General features: G+C 46.5%; 1 protein-coding gene across 1 annotated transcript in view; it reads left to right on the top strand.

The window, feature by feature from the left end:
* Positions 1–16,201, top strand: part of LOC127047175 (alpha-2-macroglobulin-like) — a 59,775-nt gene that overhangs the window by 19,143 nt on the left and 24,431 nt on the right. Inside the window, exons 14-24 of the mRNA XM_050945205.1 lie at positions 729–871; positions 1,314–1,463; positions 1,949–2,119; positions 3,071–3,179; positions 4,739–4,874; positions 5,574–5,802; positions 6,944–7,070; positions 9,007–9,128; positions 14,487–14,538; positions 15,144–15,227; positions 15,709–15,885. Coding sequence (XP_050801162.1) covers positions 729–871; positions 1,314–1,463; positions 1,949–2,119; positions 3,071–3,179; positions 4,739–4,874; positions 5,574–5,802; positions 6,944–7,070; positions 9,007–9,128; positions 14,487–14,538; positions 15,144–15,227; positions 15,709–15,885 — 1,500 coding nt within the window. The remainder of the gene's footprint in view (positions 1–728; positions 872–1,313; positions 1,464–1,948; positions 2,120–3,070; positions 3,180–4,738; positions 4,875–5,573; positions 5,803–6,943; positions 7,071–9,006; positions 9,129–14,486; positions 14,539–15,143; positions 15,228–15,708; positions 15,886–16,201) is intronic.

Below are 16,201 nucleotides of genomic sequence, written 5' to 3'. Positions count from 1 at the left end.
TGAATTTCACACAAATCTGTGAAATGTTTTGGTTGATGTGGGTCTGCATTTTTCAACAACAAAAAAAATCTGAAAAATTTCAGCCCTTTCTCATTGTGAGCTCTCCTCACCCCTTTCTCTGTCTGTCCTGGGAGGCTGAGTGCTGTGTCTGAAGGAGGTGCCGAGAACAGCAACCTTCTCTCCTCTTTGCTTTCTCTCTTTCCTTCTTGTCTCACTAGTCGTGGTCTCTCTTTCCCTTTGACACGCACACAGTTCCCCTGACCGATTTCATTTCATTAATGGCAGTCTCAAGGGATTCCCAGTTTGACTGATTCAGGCTGGCTGGGCAAACTCCACCTTGAGGAACAGGAGTGTGGAATCCCACACCTTCTGCAGCCCTGTGCACACAACCATCCGCACAGAGCCACTGTACAACATGCACTTCTTTCCTTGCCTTCATTATTGCATGGGCAGGGGCATCCTGCACTGACGGACAGCAGTGCTAGACTCTAGCTGATATGGATTTAGGGGACATGCTGAGATCCACCAAACCCATCTCACCTGAATATCCCACACCGGGTGTCTGCAGTAAGAGTCAAAGACCTCAACTATGCACCAAAACTCTTACCCTTGGATAGCGAATTTTTCAGGGTGGCTGATATTGCAGCCATAATAAGGGAGCCTAGGGAAATGTGTGGCCCTGGAGCTGATACTCTATAGCTTAGTCACCCCCTCTCTCTGTTTGCCAGTTATCCAGGTATTTGAGCTGAGGCTGCCCGTGGGGCCTGATATCGCCCCCCTGGCCCGGGTACTCATATACACTACTTTACCCAGCGGAGAAGTTATCGCCAATTCCGAAGATTTCAAGATTGAAAACTGCTTTGCCAATAAGGTGAGTATCCTGTTTCTGTAACTCGCATTCACCCACGGACAATGGCCCACCTGTGGAACCTGGAACGGCAAATTTCAGGGAAGACTCAGGAAATGTTCAGTGGCTCCATGAGCCCATGGGGCACTGACCATGGATCAGCAATTGAATATGAGAGATGAATGCGCATCAGGAGTTATTTGCATAGGCAGAATTATGGAGGGTGGAAGCAGAACTGACATATGGGGGCGCTGCTGGTCATGTTTGAATTGCATTGGCCAGCACTGAGGGGCATTGGCAGAGCGGTGTGGGAAGCCCAGCACTGGGATGACAGGGGGCTGCAGGGCAGGGCTGAGGGTCATTGGCAGAACTGAATGAGGTGGTTCCAGGACTGAGTTGTGCTGCAGGACAGTGTGTGAAGGTATCTGGAGAAGTAGCTCCTCTAACTCCTTTCCTGGGGTTGCAGGTCAACTTGAATTTCTCACCGGCCGAGGGCCTCCCCGCCTCCGACACTCACCTCCGGGTCGGAGCCTCCCCGGGCTCCCTGTGCGCCGTCCGTGCTGTGGACAAGAGCGTCCTTCTCATGAAGCCTGAAGCCGAGCTCTCGCCCAGCTCTGTAAGTGCCAGCCTGGCCCGGTGATCAACAGACACAAGAGCTGGTCTTGTCTGGAAAGTGCCAAGAATCACTCGTGTGAGCTAGGGCAGAGCAGTGTGTCTGTTATTGTAGGGTCCCTCATCAGCACAGGGACTGCGCCCACTGCTTGATCTATATAGTGCCCTCATGAAAACTATTGCTGCACCCAGTGGTTTATAGTTCTGGGGCCGCTTGTGAGGACACAACCACACATACTGATTTATTACTGGAGGGCCAGTGGTGAGCACTGGTCAGCACATACTCGGTTATTATTCAAATGTCAGGGCTGAGCCTTGGAGTCAGACATTCTGCTCTGTTACTGTAGGGTTTGTTATTGTAGGGTTACCCTTGGTCACTGGGATTGCACGCATGGGAGTGTTGCAAGTTGTCTGTGATCACTAGGGTGGCGCACGCCAGTTTATTATTATTGGGCCTGTGGTCACTGACATCGAGGCATGTCCCCTCAGGTGTATGATTTGCTCCCCGTGAAGGAGATCAGGGGTTATAATTACCGAGAGCACCATTTGGAGGAAGAAGACGATAACCCTTGTGTGAAACTCGACAACATCATTTTAAATGGATTCATCTACGGACCCATTTCTCCTGACAGTGAGGGGGACGCCTACAACATTCTCAAGGTGAGTGCCACATCTCCCTTTAGTGTGTGAAATCACTGTTAGTTCAGAAGATTTCTTCACTGTGTTCTTGGGTGAGCAAACTCCTGTCATAGCCCATAGCTGCTGTCTGAGTGCACTTAGCTGGGTGCTTGTTAGCCAGCACATTCGAGGTAATAACTAAAGCAGGGCCAGAAAACCCCAGATGGGAACCCTCCATCACTGAGGACTGAATGCCTCTCTCAACCACTGAACTCTAGAGGTTTCTCATCACTAATTTAAACATGACAAAGAGACATCCTAACAACTGGGGTAAAGAAATAGAGCCCAGAAATGGGCAACTCAGCCTCTGCAGCAATTTTGTCAAAGAGGTCTTGTCCCACATGCTCTCTATCCCGTCTATGTAGGTCTCTTAAGTGTCAGTCTCCATTTTATCTAGACACCCACATGCACACACATGCACACATGTGCTGAGTGTTGCTCTGAGCCAGCACCCAGGGTAATTATCCAGCCCCACCTTGTAAGGGTTTGGTGTCCTGCGGGATCTCAGGTTTGTTCCCAGTGGGACTTGCTCCCAAATCACCCAAAACCCAGCACACCTGACAATCACTGTTAGGAGTCTCAGCAGAGAGGCAGGGGATGGACTGTGCCAGAGAGCCTGAACTCCCTCCAGGGCAGGGATGAGGCAGGGGCTGAGTGCATAGTGGAAGCTTGCACTGCTTGTGCCTCTGATGAACCTGCTCTGAGGACACACTCCAGCTGCTGGTCCGATGCCTTTCAGTGACATAGACCTCGCCCTTGGCTTCCCGCCAGCCACACTGGCATTGACTTCTCAGGCCTTAGTATCTGCTCTTGCAATGACCCATCCCTGCTCTGTGATAGGTCTGTCACATCCTAATCCAGTCCAGACGGCACGTTTATCTCCTAACGTATGGTTTACTTTACCACATGGCTGTCTGGGTTATCTTTTTACAGGAGATGGGTTTAAAGGTCTTCACCAGCACCAAGGTCCGTAAGCCCAGACTCTGCATGGAGAGAATGTATGGTGTATCTGGACCATATGTACCTGTGGCAGCTGGTATTGGTAGTAAAAGAGTCTGCTTTGTTTTACCCCACTTATATCCCCTTGTTAGCTGCTTTTCCTACTTTCACCCTCCCTTCCCTTTCACCCTCTCCTGTGCATGGAAACTAGACCAATTGAACCAGACTGTGTTCTCAGCTGTGCTGGCTGAAATTCACTAACGTCAGTCCTGAAATAGGAATCTGGTCCATTTCCACCTGCTCGCTCACCTACCTGTTTGCTCCACCTGCTTGCTAACCTTTCACCAGCTAAGGAAATATGCACTGTTGTAACTACACTGATGCAGTGGCACCTTGCATCCCCTAATGCAGATTTGCTGCACTGGCACAAAATGGCTGCTAAATCTTGCTGACTTTGGTTGCAGCTCTCTCAGCCTGGGACAGAACAGTTTCCATTTCTAGATTTTCACCTTCCAGCAAGTGCTAGAGAAAAAACTAAGCAGAAAAAGAGCCAGGTTCAATGAGGAGGGAGTGTGAACCCAGGGGGAGAGTTTAGGATTGGGAATCAGGAAATCTGTACTCCATTCTCAGGTCTCTCATCAGCTTGAACTTGGAAGTGAATCATTTCACTTCTTTGTGCCTTAATATTCCTATCTGTAAAAGGGAACTAATTATACTTAGTCTTGTGAAGAACTCTGAGATTGGATGGCTAAATTTAGTGTTAATTATGCTCTCAGTTAGCTAGTGGAAATGAAGAGTAACCAGATCAGATTACTGACCCTCTAATCGAATGTCCCCATTCCTACTGTAGAACATCAGACTACTGGTCTATATATGGCAGTCTCCTGCCTCCTGACCATATTGGATCAGCACTGTCTTCTTTTTAGTGCAGGATCCCTCTTCAGACAGTGGCCAATGGTGGCTGCTTCAGAGTAAGGTGGAAAACCTTGGTAATACCCCTCACTGTGCAGTACTGTGGGGCAAATTTCTTCCTGGTCTATGGCTTCTTATCAACTTGTATCCTGATACACGAGAACTGATATCCCTGACCATGTGAACCCTAGCTGGTGTCACTAGTGTTGCTGCTACTCCTAGTCATATACAAACATAATTTTTTTTCCTGTGAATCTGACTCAGCTACTGCATCTATAATGTCTTGGGGTAGTGAGTTCCACAGGTTAATTCCATATTGAAGTGGATATAGGCAGGGCTCTAGGAGTTGCTTCAACACAGTCATCACATCTGGACTCCCCATACACTCTGGGATTGGAGGTGGGGGAATAAATATGTCCTGTAAGAGGTGCAGAAGTCTTTAGAAAGCAAACAGTTTGAGATCACAATAAGGCAATGGAGATGTTTTTTCAATGACTTTGAAAACGGTTCTAAAAAGATAATGACGCTGGGGGGAGTGGCGTGCGGAAGAGAATGCCTGGTTGCAAGCAGAGACAGGTCTAAGTTTGGGTCTGAACAAGATTAATGTTTGTGAGGAAGGGTTAATAGATCTTGGGTTTAGGATCAGGCCTATCACTAACTGGAAACAAAGTGCCATGGTTTAGAATAAGGTCTAACATATTATGTCCTCTCTCCTCTCACCACACCCTGCACCCCTAATGTCTAAAAAAGAACGTATGTCTGCGCCGATGTATGCACTCAGTTTGGATGCAGTCGATCGTGTGCCTCACATCATCGATCATGGCCCAGTGGAGACCATCCGGAAGTATTTCCCTGAGACGTGGATTTGGGATTTAGTTACAGTGAAGTAAGTGATGATTATGGGATGTGATGAGTGTGGTCAACTGGGTTACAGAGACATTCAGAAGAAGTTGCTCAAACACCATGAGATGTGCTTATATCCATCTGTGATAGATGGAGTACCTTTTGTAGATAGAATAGAGAGAGACAAGCATGAGGGATGGATAGGCAGGCAGAGGAAAGGCAAGAAGTAACTAGTTCTACTAATATACCACATCCACTCCTTCTCCTTTCAGTAACTGGGAGACGGTTAATTGTGTGGATCACAATAGACAATCCCCTGTAAATTGATCCATCACTATGTGGCCCACCTGGGATGTGTGTGTGTGTGTGTGTGTGTGTTAGAGGGAGATGTAATTTCTATTTGGTCCTAGCTTTGGTGCAGAAGTCGCTATTAGCTATGCATTTCATCCTTTTCTGTATCCATGTGTCTGAGGGATTTTCTGTTGTTCACTGTGGAATCTTAACCCCAGTCTTGTTACTTGGATGATTCTTCTGCAGAGCTGAATGTAGGATGGGATGGGAGGAAGTGGTCTGCAGTGAGCCTACAATAGCCGACCAGCATGCACAACCCCAGTGCTCCTGAGGGACCCTGTAGTTACAAAGGGTTGTGGGGGGTGTAATTCAGGATGCCGTGAAGGACACAGTTGTTTTCCCCAAAGCTAGGAAAGCTCCCCTCATCTCCTTGTTCTTGTTTTGTGACTAGGTCTGTCGGAAGTGCTGATCTGGCCGTGACCATCCCCGACACCATAACAGAATGGAAAGCCAATGCGTTCTGCACTTCAAGTGACACTGGTTTTGGCTTGTCCCCGACTGTGTCCCTTAGAGCCTTCCAGCCCTTCTTCGTGGAGCTCACTCTGCCCTACTCCGTGGTGCGCGGCGAGGCCTTCATGCTAAGGGCCACTGTCTTCAACTACCTGACCCGCTGCATCAGGGTAAGGGACACTCCCAGCTTTGCTCAGCAGGGACCAGGGAGGAGACCACATGGGCCAGTTGCAACATGGCTTCCCATCCAGGAAAGGCAGATAATTGGCCCCTAGGAAAGTGTCTTCTTACAGTCCAAAGAAATGGGTGATGGGAAAGAGGAATCTGATTGGTTCCTGTGTGTTACCATAGGGGTACAGAGTAGGCGTTATGAAAGAAGGAATCTGTTTGGCTGACAAAGGTTTGCAAGCTGCAGATATACCTGACAACAACTTCCTGTGTGGCTGAAGGCACCTGGCCTTAGACATCCTGTGCCTATCTCATGACCTCCAAGCAAGATACCTGGGGTGACCAAACACTGTGCATCACCCCTTACGCTAGTGGAGACTCCACGCTTCCCAGAATGAATACATGTGCTTGCCCTTTAGCCTCATGCCGCACAACAGCTGCACTACAGGCTCTGGGAAATTCGCTGGCCTGTTGCATCCATGGAAACAGCACTGACTCTTTAGCCCCAGTAGCCTGCAGTATATTCCTGCTCCAGCACAAGGGACTGGAGGGGACTCAGGAAGGGGGTCCCTGCAAAGTTATGGTGACTTTTCTCTCAGCTTTTATTTAAATGGGTTTCATTCTAGATAAAGAGAAGCGGGAACAAACTTTACAGTGTTAAGGGCCCTGAAGCCCCTCTCATCTGCTTCCCCATCCCTTTCCTTCCCTTCACTACACTCACTGATGGTCCGCATTCTGTTCTCTCTCAGCTACTGCCAGATAGCCTCCCATCCCCCACAGCCAGCACTTCACCTCCTCCCCTAACAAGACACCAGAGGGCTCAGACTCATACCAAGGTGGTAAATTTAGGGTCACCACTTTGTCTTTATTCCCACAACTGGTCCCGAATCCCTCAGGCCCTGCAATCACCTGTTTCTTCAGAGCCATGCACCCAACTCACTGCCCCTCTTCAGTTTCCTGCACATCCCCAAACCACAGTACCTCTCAGGTTTCCCCACCTCAATCCCTGCCCCACCAAATCCCTGTGACCCTCAAACTCCCTGCCCCCTCTCCTCCCCTGCACTGTCCCATCTCCATTTACCCCCAAACCTTTTGAACCCCTCTCTCTGCCTGCCTGATGGCACCTCTCTGTACAATTGACAGGTCAGCATCTCACTGGCTTCATCTGATGGCTTCCGGGCTACCCCTGTGGAGAAGGAAGAAGAATCTTATTGTCTCTGTGTGAACGGACGGAAAACAGTGTCTTGGGCTGTGACCCCAAAATCTCTGGGTAAGGGACCTGGCAACCCGATCTTATTTAACCTTTTTATTACTGACCTTGGCACAAAGAGCGGGAATGTGCTAATAAAGTTTGAGGATGACACGAAGCTGGGGGGTATTGCTAACACGGAGAAGGACAGGGATACTATTCAGGAAGATCTGAACCACCTTGTAAACTGGAGTAATAGAAATAGGATGAAATACAATAGTGAAAAGTGCAAGGTCATGCATTTAGGAATTAATAATAAGAATTTTGGATATACGTTGGGGGCGCATCAGTTGGAAGCGACGGAGGAGGAGAAGGACCTTGGGGTACTGGTTGATAGCAGGATGACTATGAGTCGCCAATGTGATACGGCTGTTAAAAAAGCAAATGCGATTTTGGAATGCATCAGGCGGGGTATTTCCTGCAAGGATAAGGATGTGTTAGTACCGTTGTATAAGGCGTTGGTGAGACCCCATCTGGAATACTGTGTGCAGTTCTGGTGTCCCATGTTCAAGAAGGATGAATTCAAACTGGAACAGGTTCAGAGACGGGCTACAAGGATGATCCGAGGAATGGAAAAACTGCCTTATGAAAGGAGACTCAAAGAGCTTGGCTTGTTTAGCCTGGCCAAAAGAAGGCTGAGGGGGGATATGCTCGCTCTATATAAATATATCAAGGGGGTTAACGTTAGGGAGGGAGAGGAATTATTTAAGTTTAGTACTAATGTAGGCACGAGGACGAATGGGTATAAACTGGATATTAGGAAGTTTAGACTTGAAATTAGACGAAGGTTTCTGACCATTAGGGGAGTGAAGTTCTGGAATAGCCTTCCGAGGGAAGTAGTAGGGGCAAAAGACTTTCCTGGCTTTAAGACAAAGCTTGATAAGTATATGGAGGGCATGTTATGATAGGATCGTTAATTTGGGCAATTGATCTTGAATTACCACCAGACAGGTCTGCTCAGTGGTCTGCGGGGAGATGTTGGATGCGATGGGTACTGAGTTGCTGCAGAGAATTCCTTCTTGGGTGCTCGCTGGTGCCTCTTGCCCACATGCTCAGGGTTTCGCTGATCGCCATATTTGGGGTCGGGAAGGAATTTTCCTCCAGGGCGGATTGGCAGGTGCCCTGGAGGTTTTTCGCCTTCCCCTGCAGCGTGGGGCACGGGTCGCTTGCTGGTGGTTTCTCTGCAGCTTGAGGTCTTCAAACCATTTTTGAGGATTTCAATAACTCGGTCCTGGGATAGGGGTTGTTATAAAATTGGATGGGTGGGGTTCTGTGGCCTGCCTTGTGCAGGAGGTCAGACTAGATGATCAGATTGGTCCCTTCTGACCTATGAGTCTATGAGTCTATGAGTCTATAACTCCAAAATCTCAGGATCAGGGATCAATGGATGGGTCTAAAACCTCTGTGTGAGGGACCAAGTGGCTTCAAAATTTCTGGATCAGATTCAGGATGGCTCCATCCTCTCTGGAAGGGACTGATCTACTGTGAAAGGAGGGAGGCTGGCCTTATGGCTGAGGCAGTGTACAGGACTCAGGAGACCTGGACTCAGTGTCCAGCTCTTGGGCAAATCAGTGTCCCTGTGCCTCAGTTTCCCCATCTGATTACTGAGATGGGGGCCATATAAATACTGGTTGGGTCTGAAGTTTCTGGAAAAGGAAGATGATGGCTCTGACACCATGCAGGGGTCTGGGCAGCAGAATCTGAAGACCTGCCCCTGCGCTCCCCTCCTCTCCGTCTTGCCCAACTCCCTTTTGATGTAGCCACTGAAGCTGATGAGTTGGAAGGCTGCCACAGAGCTGTGCAAAAGTGCTAACCTGCACAATGTGACTTGAGCTCTGCCGTCTTTAGAGAAGTTTCCATGTAATCTCTGGAGCTGCAGAGCAGAACACCATGCAAATGACACTGGCACCCCTGTAGCTGCGGTGCCTGGCAGAACACTTATCCTTCTTTGTTTCAGGTAATGTAAATTTCTCAGTGAGCGCTGAGGCCCTAAAGATAGATCTGCCCTGCGGGAACGAGGTAGTGGAGATCCCGGACAAAGGGCGGAAGGACACGGTGATCAAACAGCTGTTAGTGGAGGTAGGTGGGTTGTTTAGTCCCTGTGGTATAGAGAAGCCATGATAACTTACTGCTGTGTTGTGACAACTGATATAATGCTGCAGGTCTTCTTGGTTTATAGGGAAGCCATAATGACTTAATATGATCTCAGCAATAACACGTTCTCTAACGCTGTAAAGAGAAGCAGCAATAAGTCACTATATTAGCCTGTATGAGCTGTAATACTGCATAACTTCTTACAGAAGAATACTGGTATCTTGTTACACCATGTGATTGAAATAATAAGCAAAGGTGATAAGTTCGTCACAGATGTGTCTTTTGGAACAGAAACCATGACTTTTAGGTTTTGTCCATAACAAGTCATGGAATCAAGCCCTCAGCAATGGAAATTGGCATAGTTTCATTAAATTCAATGCAGCTGTGCAGATTTACACCAGCTGTGGATGTGGATCATAGTCCTCATAAACAGAGCTGTGTGAATAACCAATTTTTTGGTCCACTGGCCAAACTAAAACATAAAAAAAAAAAAAAGAATTATTTTGGGTCAACCCGAACGGAAATGTTTCAGGTTTTTTTGGTGAACCAAAACAGTCAAAAAAATGTAGTTTCAAGTCCAACAAAATATTTGATTTGACCTGACATGAAATGTATTTTTCTCTTTCAATCTTTTTACCCTTTTAAAAAAAATAGCATTGAACTAAAATGAAAATGAAAAAAAATTTTGAATTGAAAAATATTTTGGGTTTTTTTAATTGAAAAAATTTGGTGAGTGTAGCACACATATGAGAAATGTTTTGGTTAACCTGAATCTTCATTTTACAGTAAAGAAAAGCCTTTCCAAACATTTACTTTTTTTCTTGTAAATCTTGCTATCCCATTCTCTAATAGGTCACTTCCAGGACCTGTAATGAATCTTGTGCTTATGTGACCAGTGTAGTAGAGTATGGGAGAGTGTGATGTTGTTGATATAAACTGGGACCATATAGAACATGGTTTGCAACCATGGTCCTGTAGTGGCACCCAATCTTATGTAAAGGGGATCATATAAGGTGTCTAAGACCAGATTATGGGTTGATGGTTATGATTATGCTATCTGTTTGTCTGTATCATTTTGTAGTGGAAGTTATGAGTATTGGCTGTATACTGTCTGTATTTCAACTTTGTGCTGTATTTCTGGGAAAAATCCCAGGCAAGTGGGTGTTAGCTCTGCCTAGCCTGCTTGATGGCCCATTAAGGACCATCAGCTACACAACTGACCCATTGAGAGGAGGCAGATACGCCTTGTAACTCAGCAGAGAGTGCAGGAACTTGCCCATATGACTGCAGACTCCATTTTACTGTAATTTTCCACAGTAAGAACAAACAAGCCTGAATTAAGAACTTTGCCATTATTGTATGTAATTGAATAAACCTTTTGATTTTAGATTCTAAAGGATTGGCAACAGCATGATTTGTGGGTAAGATCTGATGTGTATATTGACCTGCCGACTACGCCACTGTGACGATGTGGTTCTGGCAGGACCGAACTGAGAGTGCCAATTCAGGACCAATTGCCCGAGGCTGGGGTTTTTCCACCTCTAAGGCAAACCAAAACCAGCCAGACAAAAATGACTTCAGTTTCACCCCACTGACTAACCACAAGTCACACAAGCAATTTCCTTAGACACTCCAGTCTCCCAGTATCACCACCAGTGCCACTCATCCTGGGGATGAATGGTTATGAAAACCAACACCCCAGTAAAAGACAAAGGTTCTCTCGGTCCCAAGGGACCAAGCCCCAGACTCAGGTCAATATACACATCAGATTTTACCCACAAATCACGCTGTTGCCAATCCTTTAGAATCTAAAATCTAAAGGTTTATTCATAAAAGGAAAAAGATAGAGATGAGAGCTAGAATTGGTTAAATGGAATCAATTACATACAGTAAAGGCAAAGTTCTTAGTTCAGGCTTGTAGCACTGATGAAGTAAACTGCAGGTTCAAATCAAGTCTCTGGAGAACATCCCCCGCTGGGATGGGTCATCAGTCTCTTGTGTAGAGCTTCAGCTTGTAGCAAAGTCCCTTCAGAGAAAGGAAGCAGGATTGAAGACAAGATGGAGATGAGGCATCAGCCTTATATAGGCTCTTCCAGGTGTAAGAACATTCCTTTGTTCTTACTGTGGAAAATTACAGCAAAATGGAGTCTGCAGTCATATGGGCAAGTTCCTGCACACCCTGCTGAGTTACAAGGCGTATCTGCCTCCTCTCAATGGGTCAGTTGTGTAGCTGATGGTCCTTAATGGGCCATCAAGCAGGCTAGGCAGAGCTAACAATCACTTACCTGGGATTTTTCCCAGAAATACAGCACAAAGTTGAAATACAGACAGTATACAGCCAGTACTCATAACTTCCACTACAAAATGATACAGACATACAGACAGCATAATCATAGCCATCAACCCATAACCTGGTTTAAACACCTTATATGACCCCCTTTACATAAGATTGGGTGCCACTACAGGACCATGGTTGCAAACCATGTTCTATATGGTCCCAGTTTATATCAATAACGTCACAGAGAGTGACTGCCTCTAAAACATTTTTGAATTATTTATGAATTATCATTATTTATTTTAAATCACTTAACTTCATAATTTAAAAAAAATCTCAAGATAATGTGAGCCGTTTTTGGAGGACATATTTTTCTATAAATTTGTCTCTTACAGTATTTTGTGATGAGGATCCCATGGCTGTTTCCATTTTTTTTAAATGACACCCAACGAGACTTAACAATAACTCCTAATATAAACCTCCATAGCTATTCTCTGTAATAGAGAAGTAGTGATAGCTTGTTACATAGTCTGATCAGAGCAATATGACGTGATAAAAGATGGCCACTCCTCTCTCCATTATAGGAAAGCACTAATCATTTTTAAATAGCGTGATGTAAGCAGTAACACATGACCTAATACTGCAGCTCATCTCTGAGTTACAGAAACACAGCCCACCTTTTTCAGCAAGGCAAAGATACAATTCACATTATTGAATCGACGCAGAAAAAACCACTCTCTAAACTTTAAGGCAAGAATGAATCCTGTGGCCAGTTCTGCGTGCCACACTTTAGGAAAGACGTGAGCAAATTGGAGAGAGTCCAAAGGAGAGTAACAAAAATGAAAAAACCTGATGTATGAGGAAAGATTGAAAGAATTGTGCATATTTAGTCTAGAGAAGAGATGGCTGAGGGGAGAACAAGATAACAGTCTTCAAATATGTGCTATAAAGGAAATGGTGATCAGTTGTTCTCCATGTCCACCAAGGGTAAAACAAGAAATAATTGGCTTAGATTGCAGCAAGAGAGATTTAGGTGTGATACTGGGAATAACTTTCTAACTGTAAGACTCATAGACTCATAGACTTTAGGGTCAGAAGGGACCAATATGATCATCTAGTCTGACCTCTTGCAAAAAGCAGGCCACAGAACCCTACCCATCCACTTCTATAACAAACGCTTAACCTATGTCTGAGTTATTGAAGTCTTCAAATTGTGGTTTGAAGACCTCAAGCTGCAGAGAATCCACCAGCAAGTGACCCGTGCCTCACACTGCAGAGGAAGGCAAAAAACCTCCAGGGCCTCTGCCAAACTGCCCCTAAGAGTAGGTAAACACTGGCCCGGGTTACCTGGGAAGGCTGCGGATTCCCAGTTATTGCAGGTTTAAGAACAGTTTGGACAAACACCTGTCCAGGATAGTTTAGATGTACTTGGTTCTCCCATGTTTTGAGCAGGATGGATTAGATGGCCTCTCAAGGTCCCTTCTAGCCCTACATTTCTATGATTCTCTCATGTTACAGTAAATGTGTTTTGGCTTTTGCTTTAAAGTTCTCCCATGTGCCAAGTGAAATTTGAATTATAACTTGGCTCCTTTTTCAACATATAGGGACCCAAAGAACTGTGAAACTCTCTTCACAACAAAATTCAAAATAAATGATTTCTAAACCTCTTCAGCTGAAAAATATTCTCTTTGCTGGGATGTAGGGGGTGTACTAATCTTGCCCTGTTATTTTAAAGTACTGACTACTCGGATGGAATCAGAAATGCTCTATCGGATGGAATCAGAAATGCTCATCTGTGTGTGCTAGGCTAGCAAAGAGTTAGAGCTGGTTGGAAAACAGGATTTTTTTTCCCCAGTGAATTTTCCACCAGAAAAAAAGAGTCTTTAAAACATCTTTGATCACTGAATTTGGATTTCGTGTGAAATGTTCAAAATTAAACTCAACAGCAGATTTGTCGCTGAGATTACTTTTGAAAAGACATTTGAAACAAAGCAAAAACCATTAATATTCACCTTAAATTTGGTTTTAGTAGGGATGGAGTCGACTTTTGGATTCTCTCCCCTCCCCCCTGCCATACACACACACTTTTTAAAACTTTTTACTTTGTCCAACTGATGAAAGAGAGGGAAAGGTTTTTTAAAAGTGTGAGAAAGTGAGGGAAAGCCCCTTTTCATGCTTGGCTACCGGTTTCCATCTGGCAAATGTTGGAAAACAGTTATTAAAAGGGGGGAAACTGACCACTTTCAGAATAAAAATTTGCAGGGGAGGGATGTGTTCCAAAACCAAAAATTGATTTGACTAAACACTCTTTTTTCACAACGTTTAGTTCCTGAGTTTTAGTCAGAATTGTTCTGGTTATTTCAATAAATAACAGGGCTTCTTCTTTAGCTCAAGCCTTGGGGGTCTGGGCCTTTGGAGCAGGAGGAGCTGAGTTCTATCCCTACAGGACTAATTGGCCACAGTGTGTAATGGTGAATTTCTAGGTGGCCCTGCAGTCATTACAATATGTCATTTCAGGACACTGAGCGCTTTGGGCCTGACCCAGCAAAGCTTGCTTTAGTTCAGGCACATGAGTTGTCCCATTGACCTCAATCAGGCTTAAAGTTTAACACTTGACAGGATCGAGCCCCTACATCACTTCATTAGCATCACGGCATATTATCAGCACCAGCACATGGTGTAAAGCTGAAAGTTCTCTCTGCGTAACAAGGAAAGTCCAGGTTTTACAGTGTGCTACCAGCAACTAATCACCCATGGTAGAGCACTGCAATATCCTCCCCTTGGGAGTGAGGAGGCGATAACTTGTTAGTAGCCAATATCCAACCATTATCTGCTGGCTTCATAAGAATTATTATTACATGAGAATTTGCTAGTCTCCCTCTTTCTCTGATTCATGCTCTGCTCTTTCTTTCTTTCTTTCTTTCTTTCTTCACCTAAGCATTTTCCCTTCTCCTAATCTCTCCCCATCACCCCTGGCCATATGTTTCTGCCACCAGGTGCTCAGTGTCTCTGCAGGTTCTCACCTCTCTCATTTTCCTTCCCCTTCCCTTTTCCTCCCCAACCCGAAGCCTGAAGGGCTTGAGAAGGAAACGACCTACAACTTCCTGCTCTGTGCAGCTGGTAAGAGCCTCACCCCTCCTGACCTGCCTCTGCAAAGGGAAGGTTGGAAACCCCGGGTGTCCGAGGGGAAGCGCTAACTGGAAGCAGTAATATGGAAATGAGAAAGTGGGACACCTCCAGCTGGATAACGAGGAAATGTTTCCTAACACTGAAGGGCTGGAATGGCCCCCAAGGGAAGGGCTGGAAGCCTAGGTCTTAGGGAACATTCCTGGCCTGGGTCCTGTGGGGATGGGCTAGATGGGAATTAATGGGGCTTTCCCCTTCTCTCACTCTCTGATTCCATGGAGTGAAATTACAAACGGGAAGGTGCCAGAGAAATAGCTGGAGACTGCAGTTCACTTGCCTCACCAGGTGATGGCACCTCACTCCATGTGGAGGGCTGAGCGGGGGGCGAGGGGGATCCGAGCCTGAGAGGGGAGTTGCGGATGGGTGGGGAGTTCACCTTAAAGCTATGGAGGAATGGAGCTGCTAAAGATAGGGAGCCCCTGTGCAGTGCCAGGGGAAAGACAGCAGCAAGGGCAGTGTCCTAGCTCCTGTGCTGGGGCCTGGTCACTGTTACACAGGGGGGATTTTACTACAATCCCATCTATGTCACTTTTCCCCAGGAAAGACAGCGCCGCAGACAATGTCCCTGAAGCTCCCAGAGAACGTGGTGCAGGGATCAGCCAGAGCCTATTTCTCAGTGCTGGGTAAGTGAGCCCGAAGAGCTTGGCTGTGGGTGCTGCTGCCGTTCCTTCCCCCTTCCTGACATTAGTGGTCTTTTCACCCATTCCACTCCTCACCCCGTTGTGCACCCATCACAGCCCCTCCATTTATCCCCCAGCTGCCCACTGCTGTAGTCACTAGCTAGCACTTCACCTCTTTTTCTCTCTCCTTCCCCCCACCTCTGCCTCTGGGCCCATGTCTCTAGCTATTCATCCAGCCTAGTGCTCCCATCTGTCCTTCCAACAACATGCCCTTCACTTTGCCTTTCATGTGTCCCTTCTCTCTCAGAGAATATTTCTCTGTTTCCTCCTTTTCTGTGTTGTGTGTGTCTCTCTTTCCCTCCTATTGCCTGTGATCTCACAAGCCTGTTATGGATGTCTCACACTAACATCCTTGCTCTGCGGTGCACTCTGCCTCAACGAGTCAGCTTTGTACAACACTGACTCCCTGTGTCTCCATCCCCAGGCGATATCCTGGGCACAGCCATGCAGAACCTTCAGCAGCTTCTCCAGATGCCCTTTGGATGTGGGGAGCAGAACATGGTCCTGTTTGCCCCCAACATCTACGTCCTGGACTATCTGAATAAGACGGGGCAGCTGAGCGAGGAGACCAAATCCAAGGCTATTGGATACTTAGTCAGTGGTGAGGAGGGACGGGGCTTTTGTTTCTTCACTTGCTCCCTTCCAAGGTTGTGCTGGGAGCTTTTTGTGTCTGCCTTGCTCAGATAATGCTCCCACTGGGAAGGATGGACGGACTGAGGGGACCACCTGTCTCTTGGGGGGAGGGGAACGCATTGTACCTCCTCAGTCCTTTCATCCCATTGCTCTCCAGTGTGTGAGCCCAGTGGTAATTCACTCTTGCCCCAGCAAACCAGACTTGGCTCCCCAGATGGCCTGTATAGGCCTTTCCTAGCCACTAGAGTATTGGCAGCACCGTCACAACTGACCCTTCATCATTT

This window comes from Gopherus flavomarginatus, chromosome 1 (assembly GCF_025201925.1).
Source record: "Gopherus flavomarginatus isolate rGopFla2 chromosome 1, rGopFla2.mat.asm, whole genome shotgun sequence".
Lineage (NCBI taxonomy): Eukaryota > Metazoa > Chordata > Testudines > Testudinidae > Gopherus > Gopherus flavomarginatus.
The sequence above is the reverse complement of the archived record's forward strand: the minus strand, read 5'-3'. Positions and strand labels throughout refer to the sequence as shown.